The sequence below is a fragment of the Talpa occidentalis genome, unplaced genomic scaffold (assembly GCF_014898055.3).
Source record: "Talpa occidentalis isolate TD23 unplaced genomic scaffold, MPIMG_talOcc4v2.1 talOcc4.15, whole genome shotgun sequence".
NCBI lineage: Eukaryota > Metazoa > Chordata > Mammalia > Eulipotyphla > Talpidae > Talpa > Talpa occidentalis.
The window spans coordinates 38,347,184-38,367,664 of record NW_023601543.1 but is presented as its reverse complement, the minus strand read 5'-3'; the positions used below and the strand labels follow the sequence as shown (position 1 = coordinate 38,367,664).

Here is a 20,481-nt window from a genome sequence, read left to right as displayed (position 1 = left end):
TTAAAATGAGGAAAATGTGTGCACTTATCTCAGATGGTTGTGTGGAAGACTAAGTGAAGCAACAAATACTAAGTTGTTGGAACGGTGTTACTTATACAGTTTTCTTCATGCTTCTTTCATCTTATGTGATAGCAGATTGTTAAGCATACTACAGGTTTTGCAGGTGATAAAAATACCTCCTGATTATTTATCTATGGCTTACTCATTCAGGTACTCATTTTATAGTAGATATGTCATTGTTATTTTGCCAATTCCATCATTTAATTTATCATTTGAGGTAATTTCCCCATATCTTTATAAACTAGTCAATTACAGGCATCTTTACCTCATTTGCTAAAGTGAGTAACTCGAATGTAATATTTTGATGTTGCCAATTTAATAAAAGCAGTGGATGGAATGTGAGAAATTTTCTTGGTGATTAATTAAAATGGATTATTAGTGAATTAAAATAATAAGGTTATTTCTTTCATTTCCTTTTTAAAAGAAACATTTTCTATTTTTCACATCATTGAGTATGATTCAGAAATACGGGATTCCACCTCTTCAAGTGCACATTATGCACATCCACCACTAAGCACCCACAGTCCTCACCATCATCCATAATGGCCCTTCTCCCATCTTGCTCCACCCTCCTCCCCCTCCTCTGGTAGCCTCATTTTTGTTGTGAGATGTTAAAAGTTTATTACTGGTTTGGTTTTGACTGCCCCTTTGTGCTATTTCTCTCTATGACACATATGGAACAGTCTACTATATGTCTTGTTCCTTCTGACTTATTTTGCTTAGCATTATCTTTTCATTTCCATTTATTTTGCACAAGTGGCAGGTGTTCATCTATTTTTATAGCTGAGTAGTATTTCATTGTAGATTTAGACCAAATTTTTCTAAGTGCCTTGTACTTGTTCTGTCCACCACTTGGCTATTGCAAACAGAACTGCAATGAACATAAAGGTACAAATATTTCTTCAAATACTGTTTTTGTACAATTCAAGTAGATATTCTTTGGAACTGAAATTGTGGGGTCATATGATAGATCCTTTTTTTTTTTAATTTTTTGAACCCTCCATACTGTTTTCCATAGGAGCTAGGCCAGTTTAGACTCCCTGTTGGCCATCTGCATGAATTCTCTGGAGAAGTGTCTATTTAGTTCTTTTGCTTGTTTTTTGATTGAGTTAATTGTTCTCTTTTTCTTGAGTTGCATGAGAATTCTACATGTTTTGGATATTAGTTCTTTGTCATATGTGTATGTGCAAATATTTTCTTCCATTCAGTAGGGTGTCTTTTAATTTTACTGATAGTTTCTTTTGATTTTCAGAAGCATTTTAGTTTGCTGTAATCCCATTTGCTCATATTTACTTTTCTCTTGGTATTGGAGACCAGCCCACAAAGATATTATCAAACCAATATTGTAGTGTGTTCTAGCTATATTTTCTCTCAATTAATTTCTGTAATGTTTAATTTTTAGACTCAAGTCTTATATCCATGTCTTCAATCCATTTTGAGTTATTTTTATGTAAGGTGTAAGATGGTGTTTCATTCTTCAGCACATGGCTGTCCAGTTTCCCCAACACCATTTGTTGAAGAGACTTTCCTTTTTTCAATGTATACTGTTGGCTCCTTTGTAATAAATTAACTGTTCATAGATCTGTTGCTTTATTTCTGGGTCACAATTCTATTTCCATTGCTCTGTGTTTCTCTTTTAGTTCCAGTACCATACAGTTTTAATTACCATAACTTTGTAGTTTAGTTTGAAGTCTGGGAGTAGGATGCCACCACTTTTTTTCTTAAAAGAACTTTTTGGCTATTTGGGGTCTTTTCTTATTCCATATGAATTTCTGTAATGTTTTTTCTATTTCTTTGAGGAATGCCATTAGATCCTTGATAGTGATGTTTGTTCTTATAGCCCATGAACAGGGAATATCTTTACATTTCCTTCTGTCTTTTAGGAATATCTTATATTTTTTATTGTATAGGCCTTTCACCTCCTTTATTAAGTTTACTCCTAAGTATTTAACTCTTTTTGTTGTGATTGTGAATGGGATTATTTTCTGGATTTCTTCTCTTCATATGTGTTTGTATATAAAAATGCAACTGATTTTTGCAGGTTGATTTTGTACCTTGCCACTTTAGGGAATTGATTTATGATTTTAATCAGTTTTTTAGTGGAGTTTTTAAGGTTTTTTCCTACATATATTATCATGTCATCTGCAAAAATAAAAGTTATACTTCTTCCCAATGTAGATTCCTTTTATAACTTTATTTTGCCTGATCGCTCTATCTAGGACTTCCAGTAATTTGTTGAATAGTAGTGATAAAACTGGACATCCCTGTCTTGTGCTAGATCTCAGATGGAAAGCTTTCAGTTTTCACTATTAAGTAATATGTTGGCTGTGGGTTTGTCTTATATGGCTTTTACGGTGATGAATGTTCTGTCTATCCCAGTGTTTTAAGGTTTTTTAAATCATAAATGGATTCTGAATCTCATCAAATGCTTTCTCTTCAGCTATTCATATAATCATGTTTTTCATTCTTATTGTTGATTTAATGAATTACATTCATTGATTTTCAGATGTTGAACCATCCCTTTGTCATTAAATGAATCCCATTTGTCATGATGTACAGTTCTTTTGATATATTGTTTGATTTGGTTTGCTAAAATTTTGTTGATAATTTTTGTATCTATGATCATCAGAGAAATTGATCTGTAATGCTCTTTGCTTATATTCTCTTTGTCTGGTTTTGGTTTCAGAGTGATGTTGGTCTTATAAAAAAGTATATGGAATCTTCTCCTCTGTCTCAAGTTTTGGAAGAGTTTTGAGTAAAATATGTATTAGTTGATTTTTAAAGATTTGTTAGAACTCACTAGTGAAACCCTCTGGACCTCGATTTTTTGATTACTGTTTCAGTTCCCTTGCTTGTGGTTTGTCTGTTTAGGCTTTCTATTTCTTCCTGGCTGGGTCTTGAAGTGTTGTAGATTGCTAAGAATTTCTCCATTTCATCTGGATTTTTCAATTTGTTGATACATAGTTGCTCCTAGTAACCTCATGATCTTTTGTATTTCTGAAATGCCTGTTGTGATTTTTCATCTTTTGTTTCTGCTTCCATTGATTTTTTATCCCTTTTTTCTTAGTGAGTCTTGCTAGAGGCATTTCTATTTTGTTGATTTTTTTACAGAACCAGATTTGTATTTCATTGATGCCTTGTACTTTTTGATTTTTATATCATTTGTTCTTGCTCTATTTTTTTTTATTACTCCCTTCCTTCTACCGATGTTTCTAAAATCTTGATGTGAGAGGTAAAGTTGTTTACTTGAGCTCTTTCTTGTTTCTTGATGTGGGCCTAGGCTACTATATACTTTCCTCTTATTTCTGCTTTTGCTGTGTTCCATAGAGCCTGAAAGCTTGTTTATTTATTTTTGTTCATCTCTATATGTTTTTAAATTTCTTCTTTTTTCCCCTCATTTATCCAATAGGCTTTCAGAAGTGTGTTATTCAATGTCCATATATTAGACGTTTTCCTACTGTATTTTTGTGCTCAATTTCTAGTTTGGTGTCATTGCAGTTAGAGAAGATACTTGATAGGATTTTGATCTTTATGAATTTAATGATACTTTTTTGGTGACTGTAGGTGTAAAGGCTGGAATGGACACAGTGCAGGTTCTCTGATCCCATGCAGACCGGGTAAAGGAGGAGTCAGAGTCCTCAGTGGTTTTTTGCAGGTCTTTTATTGGGGTTCACCAGGCATATGGCAGGTAGGGGTGCTGGCTGTAGGGGTGCAAGTCTTCACTCTATCTGGGCTCTCTGGCGTTCGTTCTGCTGCTTCTCGGCTTCTCTTTCGGCTTCTGTTTCGGCTTCTGCTGCTGCTGCTGGCGTCCCCGTGACGCCGCCCTTTAAAGCACAGTCTTAGCTCAGCTGAATCCCATCTACCTATGCCCACACCCTATTCCCAGTGCCCGCCATCAGGCATGCATTCAGGACAAGGATCCATCATCTATCCTGATGGCGGAAGGGCAGAAAAGCCTGATATTTTCTTTACCCTACAGTAGGGTATATGAATTAATCAGGATTTTTATGCCACTAGCCTCTGTGGCTATCACCTGTAACCTTGATCGTGTTAATGCAGAGGGCGCTTGGAAGCGTGGGCACGGGAAACACATGCCTGATTGTGGACACTTGGAGTATGGGTGTGTGCACATGCGGTCATGTGCAAGTATGCACACCTGAGCCTACTGGCTGGAATAACAGCAGCAGCGTGGGCGGCAGTGAGAGTGCAAGTAACATGGCTACAGAAGAGACGAGACTATAAGACAACATGAGAGAGAAATGCCAGAGTGAGGCCAGAGAAAGAGCATAAAGATTCATGGGGGGTTGGGGGACTTGGTTGCCTGCCTGCCCGTAGAATAAGTTATTATCAGGACTTTCTGCCCTCCACCATTAGGATTAATGATGGATCCCGGTGGTCCTAAATGCATGCCTCATGGTGGACAGCTGGAGTGGGTTGTGGGCATACGTAGGTGGGTACACCTGGGCTGAGACTGGGCTTGTAAGGGCGGCGTCATGGGGATGCTAGCGGGAGAATGAAGGAGAAGCAGAAGAGAGCAGAGAAACAAGATAAAGAGAAATGAATGAGAGCAGAGAGAACGAGAGCAGAGCAGCAGAGAAGTAGAGACTAAGAGAACGGCAGGGAGTCCAGAAAGAGTGAAGATTCGCCACCAGCCCTGGGAGGCCAGGCCCTAGGGCCCCACTGCCTGCCGTGTACCTGGTAAATGCTCAATAAAAGACTGAAAAGCCACCAATGGCTCCAGGACTCTCCTTTACCCATCTGCTCGGATCATAGAGATCCTGCTCTGTGGCTTTCCTGTCACTACACTGCCTCTCAGCCTCCTAGCACTCCCTGCCTGGCCCATGCCTGCCTCTTTGCATGCCAGCCTCCCTGCCTGGTGTCCCTGTGTACCTGGTTCCCTGAGAGCATTAAATCCTGAAAACCCCACTGAGGGCTCTGGGACTCTGTTTTATCCATCTGTCCAAATTGATAGTGAATGTGCCCTGTGCTTTCTGGCACTACAGTGACCAATCATGTAGACTATCTTGGAAATGTTCCATATTCACTTGAGAAGAATGTGTATTCAACTTTTTGCAGGTTTGGTGTCCTATAAATTTCCATTAAGCCCATATGGCCTTGAAGGGTAAGGAAAAAAATGTCAGGCTTTTCTGCCCTCCCGCCATGAGGATAGATGATGGATCCTTGCAGTCCTGAATGCATGCCTGATGGGGGGCACCTGGAGTAGGGTGTGGGTATAGGTAGATGGGATTCACCTGAGCTAAGACTGCTTTTAAGGGCGGCGTCATGTGGATGCCAGCAGAAGCTGAGAAGAGCAGAAGAAGCCAAAAAAGAAGCCAAGAGAGAAGCAAGAGAAGCAGAAGCTGAGAGAAGGCTGGAGAGCCCAGAGTGAAGACCTACTGGAGGCTGGGAGGCCTGCCAGCCTCCCAGCGCCCCTGCCTGCTGTGTACTGGGTAAATCCCAATAAAAGACCTACAAAAACCACTGAGGACTGACTCCTCCTTTACCTGGTCTGCTGGATCCTAGAAAACCTGCTCCGGGCCAATCCTGCCCGTACAGGCCTAAATCCTCATTTTAAGGTTATTGTTTCCTTGTTTAATTTCAGCCTAGTTTATCTGTCCATTGGTGAAACTGATGTATAGACATCCCTGATGGTTATTGTGTTGCTGCTAATGCCTGGTTTCAGATTTGATAATAATTGCCTTATGTCTTTTTTTTTTTTATAGAGGCATGCTTTATTTATTTGTTTGCTGGTTTGTTTGTTTGTTTTGTTTATACATGCACTGGGTACAGTCAGAAGCATGGGAGGGTGAGAGAATTCACCAGAGCCAGAGCGGGGAGCAGAGCAGGCAGAAGGACCGAAGTACACTGCTGAGGGGAGCAGCGGGTGGCAGGAGAGGTCTGCGCGCCATGTGGGACCCTCCTCCGGTGGCCGGGGAGCAGCCGGGGATCGAACCGGCGCCGCAGAGGCCGCGGGCAGCTTCGCAACCCAGCGCTCAACCGCTGCGCCACCGGGGAGGCCCGCCTTATGTCTTTTTATGCCCTTCATTTAGTACATATATATTGATGTGTTAAATCTTCCTGATATATTGTTCCCTTAATTATCATATAGTGTCTGTAGGGTCAGGGAGACCACAGAGCAGGTTTTCTATGATCCAGCAGACCGGGTAAAGGAGGAGTCAGAGTCCTCCATGGCTTTTTGCAGGCTTTTATTGGGGTTTACCAGGTACACAGCAGGCAGGGGTACTGGGGGGCAGGGAGGCTGGCTAGGCCTCCCAACCCCCAGCAAGTCTTCACTCTATCTGGCTCTCCGGCGTTCTTCCCTCTCCCCTACCTCTCTCCACTTCTGCTGCTGCTGGCATCCCCGTGACGCCGCCCTTAAAAGTCCCGTCTCTCAGCCCAGCTGTACCCACTTCAGGTGCCCACCATCAGGCATGCATTCAGGACCACAGGGTTACCTCATCTATCCTAATGGCGGGAGGGCAGAAAAGCCTGATACCTTTTACCTACCCTACAGTGTCCATCTCTATCTGATTACTTTTTAAAGCTGAATATCTTATCTGCTGTAACTCTGATTGTCCCTGCAAAGGGTAAATTTTAAATTTTCTTTAATCTCATATTTCTCTTTTTTCTAAAGATTTATTTTATACAAGACCTGAGGTACAGGTCAGAAGCGCGGGAGGGTGAGAGAATTCACCAGAGCCAGAGCAGGGAGCAGAACAGGCAGACAGACTGAAGACACTGCTGAGAGGAGCAGCAGGCGAGGCAGGAGAAGTCTGCTGCACCATGTGGGGTTCTCCCCAGCTGGCGGGAATCAAACCTGCGCTGCAGAAGCTGCGGACAGCTTCCTAGCGCAGCGCTCAACTGTTGTGCTGCCAGGGAGGCCCTAATCTCATATTTCTTTTAGAAACAGGTTTACTTAAATTTCCATAGCATACTTATATGCTCATTAGGTGAATAAGCTATATTCTTATTATTAAAATCCACTTATCAGATTAGCTACCCAACATCCTGAGGAAATGAATGTCAACAGGTCTGAGGAGCATTTCTATGCTGTAAACCATGCACAGGAAATGCTACATAAAATGGAGAACTACCTGAAAGAAAAACAACTGTGTGATGTGCTACTAATTGCTGGACACCTTCGAATCCCAGCCCATCGGTAAGTATCCTTATTCAGATATACAGTTTTTTTTTTATTAGAATGTGTATCAATGAGAAAAAAAATCAGACTATTGATTACAAACTGGAAAATTAAGGCAAATATATTTTTTATCTTTACTGTTGATGAAACACTGGCATATGTGACCTAGTTCCTTGTGTGATGTATAGAAGAGTCAAACTTTAGAGTAATTGATGAAGAAACATAAGCCCTCTAAAATAAGGTCAATTACTTAATTTACTTTTCTAATTTCACTACACTTTGCTGAACTGTAAAGAAATTAGCAGCAAGCAAGCGTACCAGTATAGCAAACGTATTGACTACATTTCATGCTTTTCAGTAAGATTATAAACTGAGTTAAGTTCCTATGAAACATTCCTATTTCCAGCTTGGTTCTCAGTGCAGTGTCTGATTATTTTGCTGCAATGTTTACAAATGATGTGCTTGAAGCCAAACAAGAAGAAGTCAAGATGGAAGGGGTTGATCCTAACGCACTTAATTCCTTAGTGCAGTATGCTTACACAGGTAAGTGCCTGGCATCTGTTAACCCATCCAATCTTCACAATAGCTATACACTATAGGACCCATATTATTAGTCATTATTATTATTTATCCCTACTGTACAAGTAAAGTGAAGGATAGACCAGTTAAGTAACTTTCCAAATGTAATAAGGGGAAAGGTGAGGATTTAATTTCAATGGAATAAAAGAGCTATAGGTAAATAATAGTCTATGAAATTATTTTGACCAGGAGAGAATAGAGCTCTTTCAACAAAATGATACAAAAGCACGTCTCACATTTGTAAATGTGGAGTTGGAATATTCTAATTTTCTGTTACTTTGAAATTGTAAAGTCATATTTAGTCAAATTATAAAACAAAAGGAGTAATGGGATGGGTATATGTGTACATATATACATTGTATATATGCAATTGATTTTTTCAAATTTTATTAAAATAACCAAAAAATATGTCTGTATATTTTTAAAGTGTACACAACATGATATGATATACATGTGAAATGATTATCAAATTTTATTGATTTACCATTTGTTCACATAATTACATAATTTTGAAGTAGACCACACCTCAGCATATCCACATGCTTCACTCACCTTCCACCAAAGTTCTGGCACTAATACTTGCATATGACTCGCCTTTCCTTCTTCCATCCCCTCTCCTGTTAGCCACTATATTTTCCACAGGGTCAAAGAGTTCATTTTTGTTGTGCTTTGCCTGTTTTTTTGTTTGTTTGTTTTTGCTTATTTATTTTCCACAAATAAGTGAAACTACCCAGTTAATTCTTTCACTTTGTGATTTTTTTATTTAGATAATCAAATTTAAATCCATTAATTTTGTCCCCCAAAGCACATCTTTTTAAATGGATGAGTACCATTTCATTCAGGATATATACTCCAATTTCTTGATATATATTTCTTCTATGGATGAGGATTAAATTGTCTTGACTTTTGTGAATAATGGTGCTATGATATAGGGTATAAGTCTTTTTGTATTAGTGTTTTCATACTCTGAATTAGTCTTCCTTTTCTTCCAAGTCCTGAGCAATATTTGTAATCTCCTCTTTTTGATAATAGCCATACAAACAAGTGTGCAGCAATAATAGCTCATTGTGGTTTTGGATTTGTATTTCCCTAATGATTAGTGATGTTTCGAGTACCATTTCAGTTACTGATTAGCCACTTGCATTTTTCTTTAGAAATATAGTCAGTCCTTTGGGTAGATCCCTAGTAGTGGAATTGCCGGAACATATGGTAGCTCTACTTTTAGTAGATTAAGGAACTTCCAGACAGCTTTCCACTGTGGTTGGACCAGTTTGCACTCCCACCAGCAATATAAGAGAGTTCCTTTTTAACCGCATCCTCGCCAACATTTACTGTTGCTTGTTTTTTTGATATGTGCCATTCTTACTGGTGTAAGGTGGTATCTCATTGCGGTTTTGATTTGCACATTTTTTTCATATGCCTGTTGGCCATTTGCATTTCCTGTTTGAAGAAATGTCTTTTGAGTTCTTCTGCCCATTTCTTGACTGGATTGCTTATTTTATTTTTGTTGAGCCCTGTGAGTTCTTTGTGATCAGTCCCTTATCAGTTGAATGGAGTGCAAAGATTTTTTCCCAATCAGTGGGCTATCTCTGTTTTGGATGGTTTCACTTATAACAGGAATATAGGGGAACCAAATAAGACATCAGTGTAAAAAAATGATAACAACAGTACAAAACACAACAAAGCAAAAACAGACAATTGTAAACCAGAGACATAATGCAGGGGAGGAGGAAGGAGAGGGATCAGAGGGAGGGAGGGAGGAGCACAGGGGACTGTGGTGATGGTGCATGGGTGCCTTGGGGAAGGAAATTCTATGGGGACTACACCTGAGGGGGTGGGGGGAAGCAAATATTTAAAAAAATAAAAATGATAAATGTTAAAATAAAAAAGAAAGCAATATAGTCAGGCTATTGCTCATTTTTTATTGTTTTAATGTATTTTATATTTTATTTTTATTGAAGTACCATTGTTTTACAATCTTGTTTGTGTTTGACAATATAGCATATACCCCCTCAGGTGTAGCCACTGTAGTGCTCACACACCAAAACACCCATAGTTCTCTCAGTCCACTGTACTCTCTTTTCAACCCCCATTTCTCCCCTCTATCCCTCCTCCTCTGAAAGCCACAGACATCGGAAAACATACATATGTGGTTGGAGACTTGGAAACACCCCACTCTCACCAATGGACAAATCAATGAAGAAAAATAAATAGAATATAATTGCCCTAAACAAAGAACTAGACCACATGGATCTAATCGATATTTATACAGCACTGCACCCTCAAAAAGCCAAATATACCCCTCCAAAATACTCCCAAAATCTTATCTGATTTTGATTTGTATTTCTCTAATGATACAATATGAAGGCTGTGGCTGTTGGCCTTCAATATGTCTTTTTGCTGAAGTGTCTGTTTAAATCCTCCACCTACTTTTTATTTGAGGTGTGTGTTTTATTCGTTGCTGTCATTGACTTGAATGAGTTTCTTATGTATTTTGATATCAACCCCTTATTTAATATATGGTTTGTAAATATATTTTCCTGTTCAGTTGCAGTTGGCTGCCTTTTCATTTTAATGATGGCTTTTTTGCTATATAGAAGTGTTTTTTTTTTTTTTACTTTGATATGGGACCTTTTGTTTTTATTCTTTTTTATTTCTTGCTGTTGGAGACAAATTTACAAACACATCACTAAAGTCAGTGTTAAAGAATTTATCACCTACATTTTCCTGTATGCATCTCATGATTTTTAAGTCTTACATTCAAGTATTTTGTATATTGAGTTAAATTTAGTATATGGTATAAGAGAGTGGTCTATTTTCATTCTTTCGCATGTGGCTGTCCAGTTTATCCAACATCACTTACTGAAGAGATCTTCTCTTTCTCCATTGTTTTTCTTAGTTTCATTGTCATAAATTAGTTGTCCATATATTGTGGTTTTATTTCTGAGCTCTTTCTATACTATTCTATTTATCTGAGTGCTTGTTTTTATTCCAATGCCATACTGTTTGATACCTGCAGTTTTGTAGTATACCTGAAGTCAAAGGGCATGATACCTACATTTTTGTTCTTTTTTTCAGGATTGTTTTTTTCAGGATTTGATGCCTTTTGTGATTCCATATAAATTTTAGGATATTTTGTTATATTTATGTGAATAATGCCTTCAGGATTGTAAAATAGGGATTCTCTGACTTTGTATTTTGCTTTAAGTAGAAAGACCATTTTGACATTATTGTTTATTCTGACCCATGAGCACAGACTGTCTTTCCATTTATTTGTGTTTTCACTTTAATCACTGGAATCTTGTAGTTTTCAGTGTATAGTTTCAGTTTTCATGTCTTTGGTTAAATTGTTTCTTAGATACTTTATGCTTTTTGATGTGATCATAATTGTTTTCATGTAGAATGACAATATATTTTTGCATATTGATTTTGTAGCTTACTCCTTTACTGCATTCCTTTATTATTTCAGTGTATTGGTGAGATCCTTCAGGTTTTCTTTATATATAATATATCATTTACATATAGTGACAGTTTTACTCCTTTCTAATCTGGGTAACTTTTTTTGTTTCTTGCCTAATCTCTCTGGCCAGCCCTTCCAATACTATGTTAAATAATAGTGGTGACAGTCAGCACCCTTGTCTTACTCCTGATGTTAGGGGGAAAGCCTTCTTTTATTTCCCCACTGATTTTTCTCAATTAGTGACCCAGGCTAGCTACAGGTTTTACATATATTGCTTTTATTAAGTATTGTATTTTTCTTCTATCATTTTATTAAGAGTTTTTAATCATAAATGGATTTTTGCATGTTATCAAATCTTTCTTTTTGCATCTATTGATCATATGATTTGCATCTGTCATTTTGTCCATTTGATGAATCACATTGATGGATTTACATGTGTTGAAACATCTACATCCCTAGAATAATGTATTGCTGAATTCTGTTTGCTGCTATTTTTTTATGTTACATATTTTTACATCATTTTTCATTTTTGCACAATGTATATATTTTCATCTTGGTTATATATTGTTGGGGTTTTCTGTGTCTATATTCATCAGCAATATTAACCTGAAATTTTCTTTTTTTTGTGTAGTATCCTTGTCATGTTTTGGTATCAGCATCATTTGGTCTCATAAAAGAAGTTAGGGAGCATTCCCTCCTCAATAATTTGGAAGAGTCTGAGAAGGAGGGGTATTACATCATCCTTGAATACTTGGCCAAAGGAAATGAATATTCTTAATAACCAGGTCAAGTTTCAATGTTTATAGCTGGTGAATCCTTAGATATGAATCTGAGAGTAATTCATACTTCAGTAGATCATGATATATGGATAGGGCTTCCTCATCAAAATCCAGGCAAAGAAGCAGTACTGGAATGTTTGCTGATGGACTGAACCTCTTCACAACATATTTTAGATGCCAAACGAAGTATGGAGAATTTCACAGTACATATTATCGTTTTCTCTGTGGTGATACAACCACATAAGTTCCATATGAAATTATTTTACAAGGCAAACATAAAGGGATAATGTACTCAGTTTATATAAGTGGTATGAAATATTTTTCATAACTTATAGTTTAGCAATAACAATAAAAATAAAAATATAGCTTATCAAAATAACACACAATATTTGCAGTAATTATCAATAATGCTTTTTCTAAAAATGATAGTTATAGCAATATAAATTATTTAAATTGCTCTAATCTCATTTTAAATGTCAGAAATTGAAAGACATACTCATAATGTGCAATATAAAAGCAAAGAAACTAACAAAAAGCTACAAAAATGAATCTGAGAATCAGAAAAATATGGTGGTTTCTAGAGGAGAATGGAATGCTGATTAGGAGGAATTGGTAAAAGGGGGTCAGTTTGATAATGGTGAATGATACTAGCACTACGGTGGTGACTGCAGTGGGATATATACTTATAGTGAGACGTTAAGTTGCACTCCCAAAACTTACATAGCATTGTAAACCAATGGTAAATCAATATTTTATTAAAAAATAATAAAAGAAATTCTTGGATATTTTGTAAATAGAATCTCTTTATGCCTAAAATAATCATACCATCATTTTTATGTTTTTTTTAATGTTGAATTACATTTGTCAGTTGTTCACATGTCTGCATAAATTTGGGGTTACATTTTTACTTCTCCACCATGTGCAAATGCTTCACTCACCCTCCCTGACACCTCCTGTGACAATGCCTTTCCTCTTCCACTAGTCGCTTCTTCCTCCTCTGTTCCCTCTGGTAGCCAGTAACTTTTCATTAAGGTTTTTTTTTTTTTTTTTTTTTTTTTTTTTGCTTACAAAACATTTTATCATGGTAAAGTATACACAAACTATTTTTTTAATATTTATACATACAAGAACTGGGGTACAGGCCAGAGGTGTGGGAGGTGAGAGGATTCACCAGAGAGAGAGTAGGGAGCACAATAGGCAGATTGACTGAAATACACTGCTGAGGGGAGCAGCGGGTGAGACAGAAGAGGTCTGCTGCGCCATGTGGGTCACTCCCTGGCCAGGGATTGAACTCATGCAGCAGTGGCTGCGACAGCCTCATAGTTGTGTCTTAACCCTTTGTGCCACCAGGGAGGCCATGCCCTGCCCGAACTATTTTAAGTTGCCAAACAATGTGAATGGTTTGATAAGTTTTTAATTTTTTTTTTGGAGCGGACATTGGTAGAGCGGGCAGAGTATGAAAGTATGTTTGTAAAGATTTGAACCTGCAATATAACTCCCGGAGCAGATAGAAAGATGTAAGATTTCATTTTGTTGTATTTTGCCAGTGTGTGTGTGTGTGTGTGTGTGTGTGTGTGTATACGTATAGTTATATTCCACAGATAAATGAAACCATCCAGCATTTTACATTTTCTGATGTTTATCACTTAGAATAATCACCTCCAGCTCCATCCATTTTGTTGCAAAAGATTTTTATAATAGCTGAGTTGTATTTAATTTGATATTGTATTTTATTTGATTCCAATTTCTGGAATCTGCTGATGGGCATTTAGATTGATTCCATGGCTTGGTAATTGTTGAAAGTTTACTTTTGGACTCTTGGAAACATTTTTTTTTTTTTTTGAAACAGAATCAGACATCAATTCCAGGCATAGTATTTTTGAAAGGTCATTCCTATCTGGTAACAAAAGCACATGTAAAGAAATGTACATATAAGGGCCTCCCCTGGTGGCGCAGCGGTTGAGTGCTGGGCTGCAAAGCTGCCCACAGCCTCTGCAGCACCGGTTAGATCCCTGGCTGCTGGCAAGGGGCCCACATGGCGAGCAGACCTCTCCTGTCCTGCCTGCTACTCCCCTCAACAGTGTACTTCGGTCCTTCTACCTGCTCTGCGCTCCTCTCTGGCTCTGGTGAATTCTCTCGCCCTCCGGCGCTTCTGACTGTACCGAGTGCTTGTATAAATAAATAAATCTTTAAAAAAAAAATAGAAATGTACATATAAGCTCTCTGTTCTTCTTTACCAAGGTGTTTTCCCACACAAATAACAGTTATCTGTATGGTCAATTGCATGATGTTTATTTATATAATATGACATAATGCTTCTTAAGTTATAATGTAGGCAGTTTTTCATATAAGATATAGATGAAGATCTAAGATGATAAAGAAATATCAAGCTTTTGATTTTTGCAATGATGTTTGTCACTGTTTATTTACTACAGTTGTTTTTGATAATCTATTTTAGCTTCCTTCAGCTGTCTTATTAGTGCTTATACATATTCCTTTGCATAAGTTACTCAGAAGGTATTTCCTTACTTGTTAATGCAAACTAGAAAAGATAGCTGTACTGAGAGAAATTGAAAAAAATTCATTTAGCTATCATATTTGTACCTTAATTTATGGGACATATAATCATCCTTTACTTTTTCAAACCATATAGGCATCCTGCAATTGAAAGAAGATACTATTGAAAATTTGCTGGCTGCAGCTTGTCTCTTACAGCTGACTCAGGTCATTGAAGTTTGCTCCAATTTTCTCATAAAGCAGCTCCATCCTTCAAACTGCCTAGGGATTCGATCATTTGGAGATGCTCAGGGCTGTACCGAGCTCCTGAATGTGGCACATAAATACACAATGGTAAAATAATTGCTTCAAATTAAGTTGCATTAATACTATGTTAACACAATACTTAGCTAATTCATTTGTTTACTGATATGTGTGCATGTGTATAATCTTTTCAAAATTAAGATTATAATGTTGGGGTAAAATTAAAAAGCAATATAAATTACACAGTTTGCAAATGTCTTGCATGTAATAGATAAAAAGTATTTGTCTGATTGAGCTGTACTCAAGTTTCTTATTTTTGAAACTAAAATGGTTAAATTAAATCTCAAAGCTTGAAAAAATGAAAATACTTTCAAAAATTAAAATCTACAAATAGATACTTCAAGTAGAATCCTCAGTTTTAAGAAAATAAGATTTTCCTGGTGTTTTTAAGCATTAAAACTTGAGTTTGTAAAATTATAGAACTTATAATTTCTAATGAAATTTAAATATCATTCAATAGGAAATCAATATTAACTAGAACTTAAGAACTATCAAAATTAGTAAGTCTATTGAATGGATCTTTTGTCTTAAAAATATGCATTTTGGTTAAAAAATTTGAAATTTAATCCTTAACTAAAAATCTCTTTCAATTCTATTCATTATTATAATAAATTAAACTTGTTCATATGTGTTCATTCTTTAAAAGTTGCATGTGATAAGATTAGCTCTACTCAATCCAGTAAAAATGACATGAAATATAGATTATGTGTAGGGAGGCAAGAAAACATAGATGGAGGCTAATAAATAAATGCTATTTATTAATGCTGATAATTCTCTGTTACAATGAAAACAAACTTTTTAACCTCATAAGCAAGGAACAAAACATTAGAAACCCCATCAAAAGATAAATATTTCAAGAAAAGAAAATTTCTCTAGTTTTTAAGGCTTAAAATTAAAAGCAAGTATGTAAAAGTGAATGATATGATAAAGAATCACATTTAAAAGTAATAAATAAGTCGTCTACAATTTTAGGATTGATATACATATAAACATTTTTCTAGTATTGTCTGTGGATCTTAATTTTTTCAAATTTCTAACATTTTAATTCTCTACAAATTTGTTGTAGAACTATCTCCTTCTCTTCCCATCCCAGATCATTGTTTAAAATTGAAGTTTCAAACATATTCCTGAAACAAACCTTGATGTTGATAATTACATCTTATTGGATTTTCATTTTAGCATAATGGCATTTACTTATGTTTTTTATATTCCTCTGACTTAAATACAGATGCCATATAATCTATAGGGATAACAGTTATATAGTTGAAAGGTTTATCCTACCACAAAAGCCAAACATAAAAACTTCCTGTTTAATTAGATTCTTGAACTAAATATTAACAGTTTCCTGTCTGGTATCTTACGCTTGCAGACAAAACATTCTGATAAACAGCTTGAATTATTTTTGTTGCTCAAAACGCACATGCCTTCCTTTTCCTAGTAAGTGCCTTAAGCTGAGTGTTAAAGCAGGATGTGCATCAAAGGGTAATACTCTCTCCTTTAATCACCTTTTTTTCCCAAGTTATTTTAGCATCTATTATAAATACAATTAATAACTAAAGACCATAGTATAAAAATGCTAATGATTTTATAGAAATGAAAATTGATAGTATAAAAATGCAAAAGATTGTATAAAATGCAAATGATAGTATAAAAATGCAAATGATTTTAAAGTCTACAAATAATGCTAAACTCTAAGAATTCAGGTACAGTTATATTAATCATAAAGTGAATAAAACAGATTGCCCTCTCTGATGTGATTGGGCTTCATCCAGAAACTCCCTCACAGACACTTTAGAATAAAGTGTGACAAAAACACTGGACACTCTGTGGCTCAATTTGGCATATAAAAGTAACTATCATAATCAAATAAATAGTGCTATTCAGTGAAACATTCTGCAAACATGCTATATTCATTTAATAAAGTTTATAACAATGTAAATGTGGATTTTAAAAAATCAGTTTTGAATCAAAGGTTCAAAAGAAGACTCGGGAAGAAATACAGAACTATAGAAGAAAGTATTTACATAGAAATTAGGAGCAAAATTAAAATTACAAAAAACAAAGGAAAAAGAAAAGAAAAACAACTGACGAGAAAAAAGAAATAGGCCAAAATAATTCCAAAATAAGACAATTTAGAATTAGTCTTTAAGTTAAACAAGTATTTTTCTATAATACAGAATACTGCAGTGCCACAAAATGATATATTGACCCTATGCATTTATTTATGATTTAGAATAATATCGTCAAGCAATTTTCAGTAGCCTCATCAGGTTGTCACTCTGAGGCCATAACAATTTCTATCAAAAAATCTAATTTCTGGCCATATGTGAATATGACCTTTTTAATCATTTCTTAATAAACCATTTTCATCATTTCTTAACATTCTCAAATGGGTAATCAAATTTGATAGATGCTACTGTGATCCACATTAGCCACTGAGAAGTTTTTACAAACTGAGTCAATCTACCTTTGTATCTCTCTTTTGTTCTCTCATTCTAGCTTTTGCTTTTGCCCTCATTCTTACTCTCATTTTCTTTTTCTTCTTTCATTAGAGAATGGCTAAAAAGGGGATTGGGAGACAGGGACTTCCATAATATTAACACAGTTTCAGAGTTTACATGCACTACCAATAATAGGTAAACATATTTTACAGTGTTTTGTCTTTTTCTTAACACTTTTATAAAAATTTTGTCACTTATAATAGACATGATACTGAACCAAATGAAGTAGACCTGAAAACTTATGCTAAACTTATGCCATTTACTTCATGAGAGATCAAACCATTCAGTTAGCCTCTTTCCTCATCAGAATTCCATCTCTCACAAGCTCACATTGGTAATGACTCAATGTTTGTGAAAGAATTCTGTAGAGTGTTTAATACTATGCAAGTATAATGCATTACTAGTTGTACTATTAGCTTCATTATAGGTGAAAGTGTTTTCAACTGGGGACATCTGCTGTGGTAAGAAGAGCAGTTCTCTCTCAATTGTTTGCCTTAATCTCAAGAGGGCTTTTGCCTAAATATGCAAGTTAATTTACATCTTATAGAATCAGAGCTCCCCGGTGGGTCTATCAAACTTGATGATTGGTGTATGGTTAATTTTACTGTGAGGTGAACTCAGTTCTAATGGAATTAACTCAGATTGAATCTGAGGGAATGATTTGATTTATCATAAACCCCACTTCTCTCCCCTACATTTATTCAAGGTGGTCTTGTTGCCAGAATATCTACTTATTTTACAATATAAATTACCAACTACACTGGTCATCTCCATTTCAGAAGTTTATTTTATTGCATTTAAAACCATGAAAAATGTTAGAAATAATTTTGTGGTCAAAGAACAATGTATAAACTAGAAAAGTATAGTGGTGTTTTGCTGAAAAAAATTAAAACACATCTGTCTGAAATTTGATACTTGACAAAATGTAAGACAACACAAAAGGGAGAACTGAGGTATAGTATATAAAAATTGAAAGCCCCACTGTCTCACCAAAAAATAACTCCATAAGAGTCCCTTTTAGATCGTCCTGAATTTGAAGATCATTATCCATTGTTAAAGACACCTTTGTCTTGGCTAACAGATAATGTTTCCTTATAAGAAGAAAGACTTCATCAGCCTCTTTTTTTCATCTCAGAGGAGTTCATTTGAGCCACCTCAAATGCACAGCCAGAGCTACCTCTACCTTGAAATTTTTCAACCTTTACATTAAGGTTTTTGGTTAAAGATCAACCCAACATCAGTCAGTTCTGGAATGTTAAGCTGTTGTTATCTACAACAACTGGGAAAGAAAAGTAATGGTATCAACTTGGACACTATCAGTATGACCTTTGAAGCAGTTAAGGCTTCTCTTTGTGTTCAATAAATAATTCACAGGGGAAGCATTTGGTTCCTCAGCTTCAGAAGGCTCCCCCCAGGCTCCCTCTCACAGGCAGCAATAGAATCTATTTGTTATAAATGCATATATCTGTCTCTCTGGCTTTGTCTGAAGTTTAAAATGTGTGAACTTCTTTGTTATTATGTTTCTAAAGTACAAAATTTCAGTAGAAGACCTTTCTTTTCTAGGAACACTTCATAGAGGTAATAAAGAACCAGGAATTCCTCCTGCTTCCAGCTAATGAAATTTCAAAACTTCTGTGTAGTGATGATATCAATGTGCCTGATGAAGAAACCATTTTCCATGCTCTTATGCAGTGGGTGGGGCACGACGTGTCTGCTAGGCAGCGAGACCTAGCAATGCTGCTTTCTTACATCAGACTGCCATTGCTTCCACCACAGGTAATTTCAATTATAGTTCTTCTACTAGGCACTAGTTCATTGCTTCGTTGTCTAGTCTGATTTATTCAGAGGATTTCTGATATTTGGAGTATATAGGATTTGTTTCCCATAAAGACATGTGCAACTTTCAACCAGCAATATTTAATGAGGAAGAGAGAAGACACAGAATTAAAAAGCAAAAAAACAAAAACTACAGATAAATCCCTAAACTTCAGCCTACTCATTTCTTTCCTCTCTCACGAAACAGCACTTGTAACAAGCAGAGAAAATGAAAAGGCTAAATCTTTTTTTATTTTCCTGCTTATTTTCTAGGCAAGGCAATGATAAACAGTACAATTTCTTCCCAAAGGACACTCTGTGAAGGAGTTAGATCCTGGATAATACCCACTAACGTGGGTATTTAGATTGAAAGCAGACTATAGTAATTTCTGATGCAGTAGAACACCACTGTAATGACATCCTCATCATGCATGCTGAAGGATTATAGTAAAAGTGATTCTAAAAATAAACACTAGGTAACATTCAGGATTGACCTATTTTATACTGAGCTTTAGTATGTGAAATTTAGTGAGGTTAGTCTGTGGTCCCTTTATATATAATTCTACCATTGGTGATAATCACAATTTTTCTCTGTAGCAAGTTTATTAATAGTAGAGATCATGTACATGAGCATATGAATGTATTATATATGTGAATAGATTGTTCATATGCACACATCATATATAGATGTTGGACACATTGTTGTTGAACTCCCCAAATATCCAATTGAAAGGAAAAACTTTATCTGTACTTATGGACCAATAGTTTCATAAATGTTAGAATTAATTCACTTTTAACAACATTATTAATAAAATATTTCTATTGATGTGATGACATACATATGAAGAGGTATGATCCTATATCTGAGTTATGTATAGTGTTGTAAGCCTCTGTTGCCTCCATAAAGGAAATATAGAATGCTATTGCAATGATTGCTTTTCTTTCGCATTTAGCTCTTAATTAAATCCCATGGAACTACATATTACCTTTAAGAATCTACAGATTTGAACTTTTGGTAGTGAACTTAATGTAGTATGTATAACAAGTTGTGACGTTACTTCAGTAAAAAAATTAAATATTTAAAGGCTACTAACGTGTATAAAAATTAAATTTTATAAATTTAAATTTTCTGTTTTAATTCAAGTCATTTCTTGACTGTCTGGTATATAGCAGGCACCTTCTGGGAAATAAAGAATGAATAAGATTTAAAAAAAGAACTTATCCATATGCAATGAAAGAACATTGGACCGACCTCTGGCCTCCTGGGGATAACAAATTTATCTATTGGGAAAGGCAATTGTAACACCAGAAAGAGAAACATTAAAA

The 20,481-nt window shown here is 35.8% G+C and overlaps 1 protein-coding gene across 1 annotated transcript in view; it reads left to right on the top strand.

Annotated features, from left to right (window-relative positions):
- KLHL4 (kelch like family member 4) overlaps positions 1-20,481 on the top strand; it is a 41,808-nt gene that overhangs the window by 9,170 nt on the left and 12,157 nt on the right. Inside the window, exons 2-5 of the mRNA XM_037511625.2 lie at positions 7,052-7,219; positions 7,608-7,744; positions 14,673-14,869; positions 18,904-19,116. Coding sequence (XP_037367522.1) covers positions 7,052-7,219; positions 7,608-7,744; positions 14,673-14,869; positions 18,904-19,116 — 715 coding nt within the window. The remainder of the gene's footprint in view (positions 1-7,051; positions 7,220-7,607; positions 7,745-14,672; positions 14,870-18,903; positions 19,117-20,481) is intronic.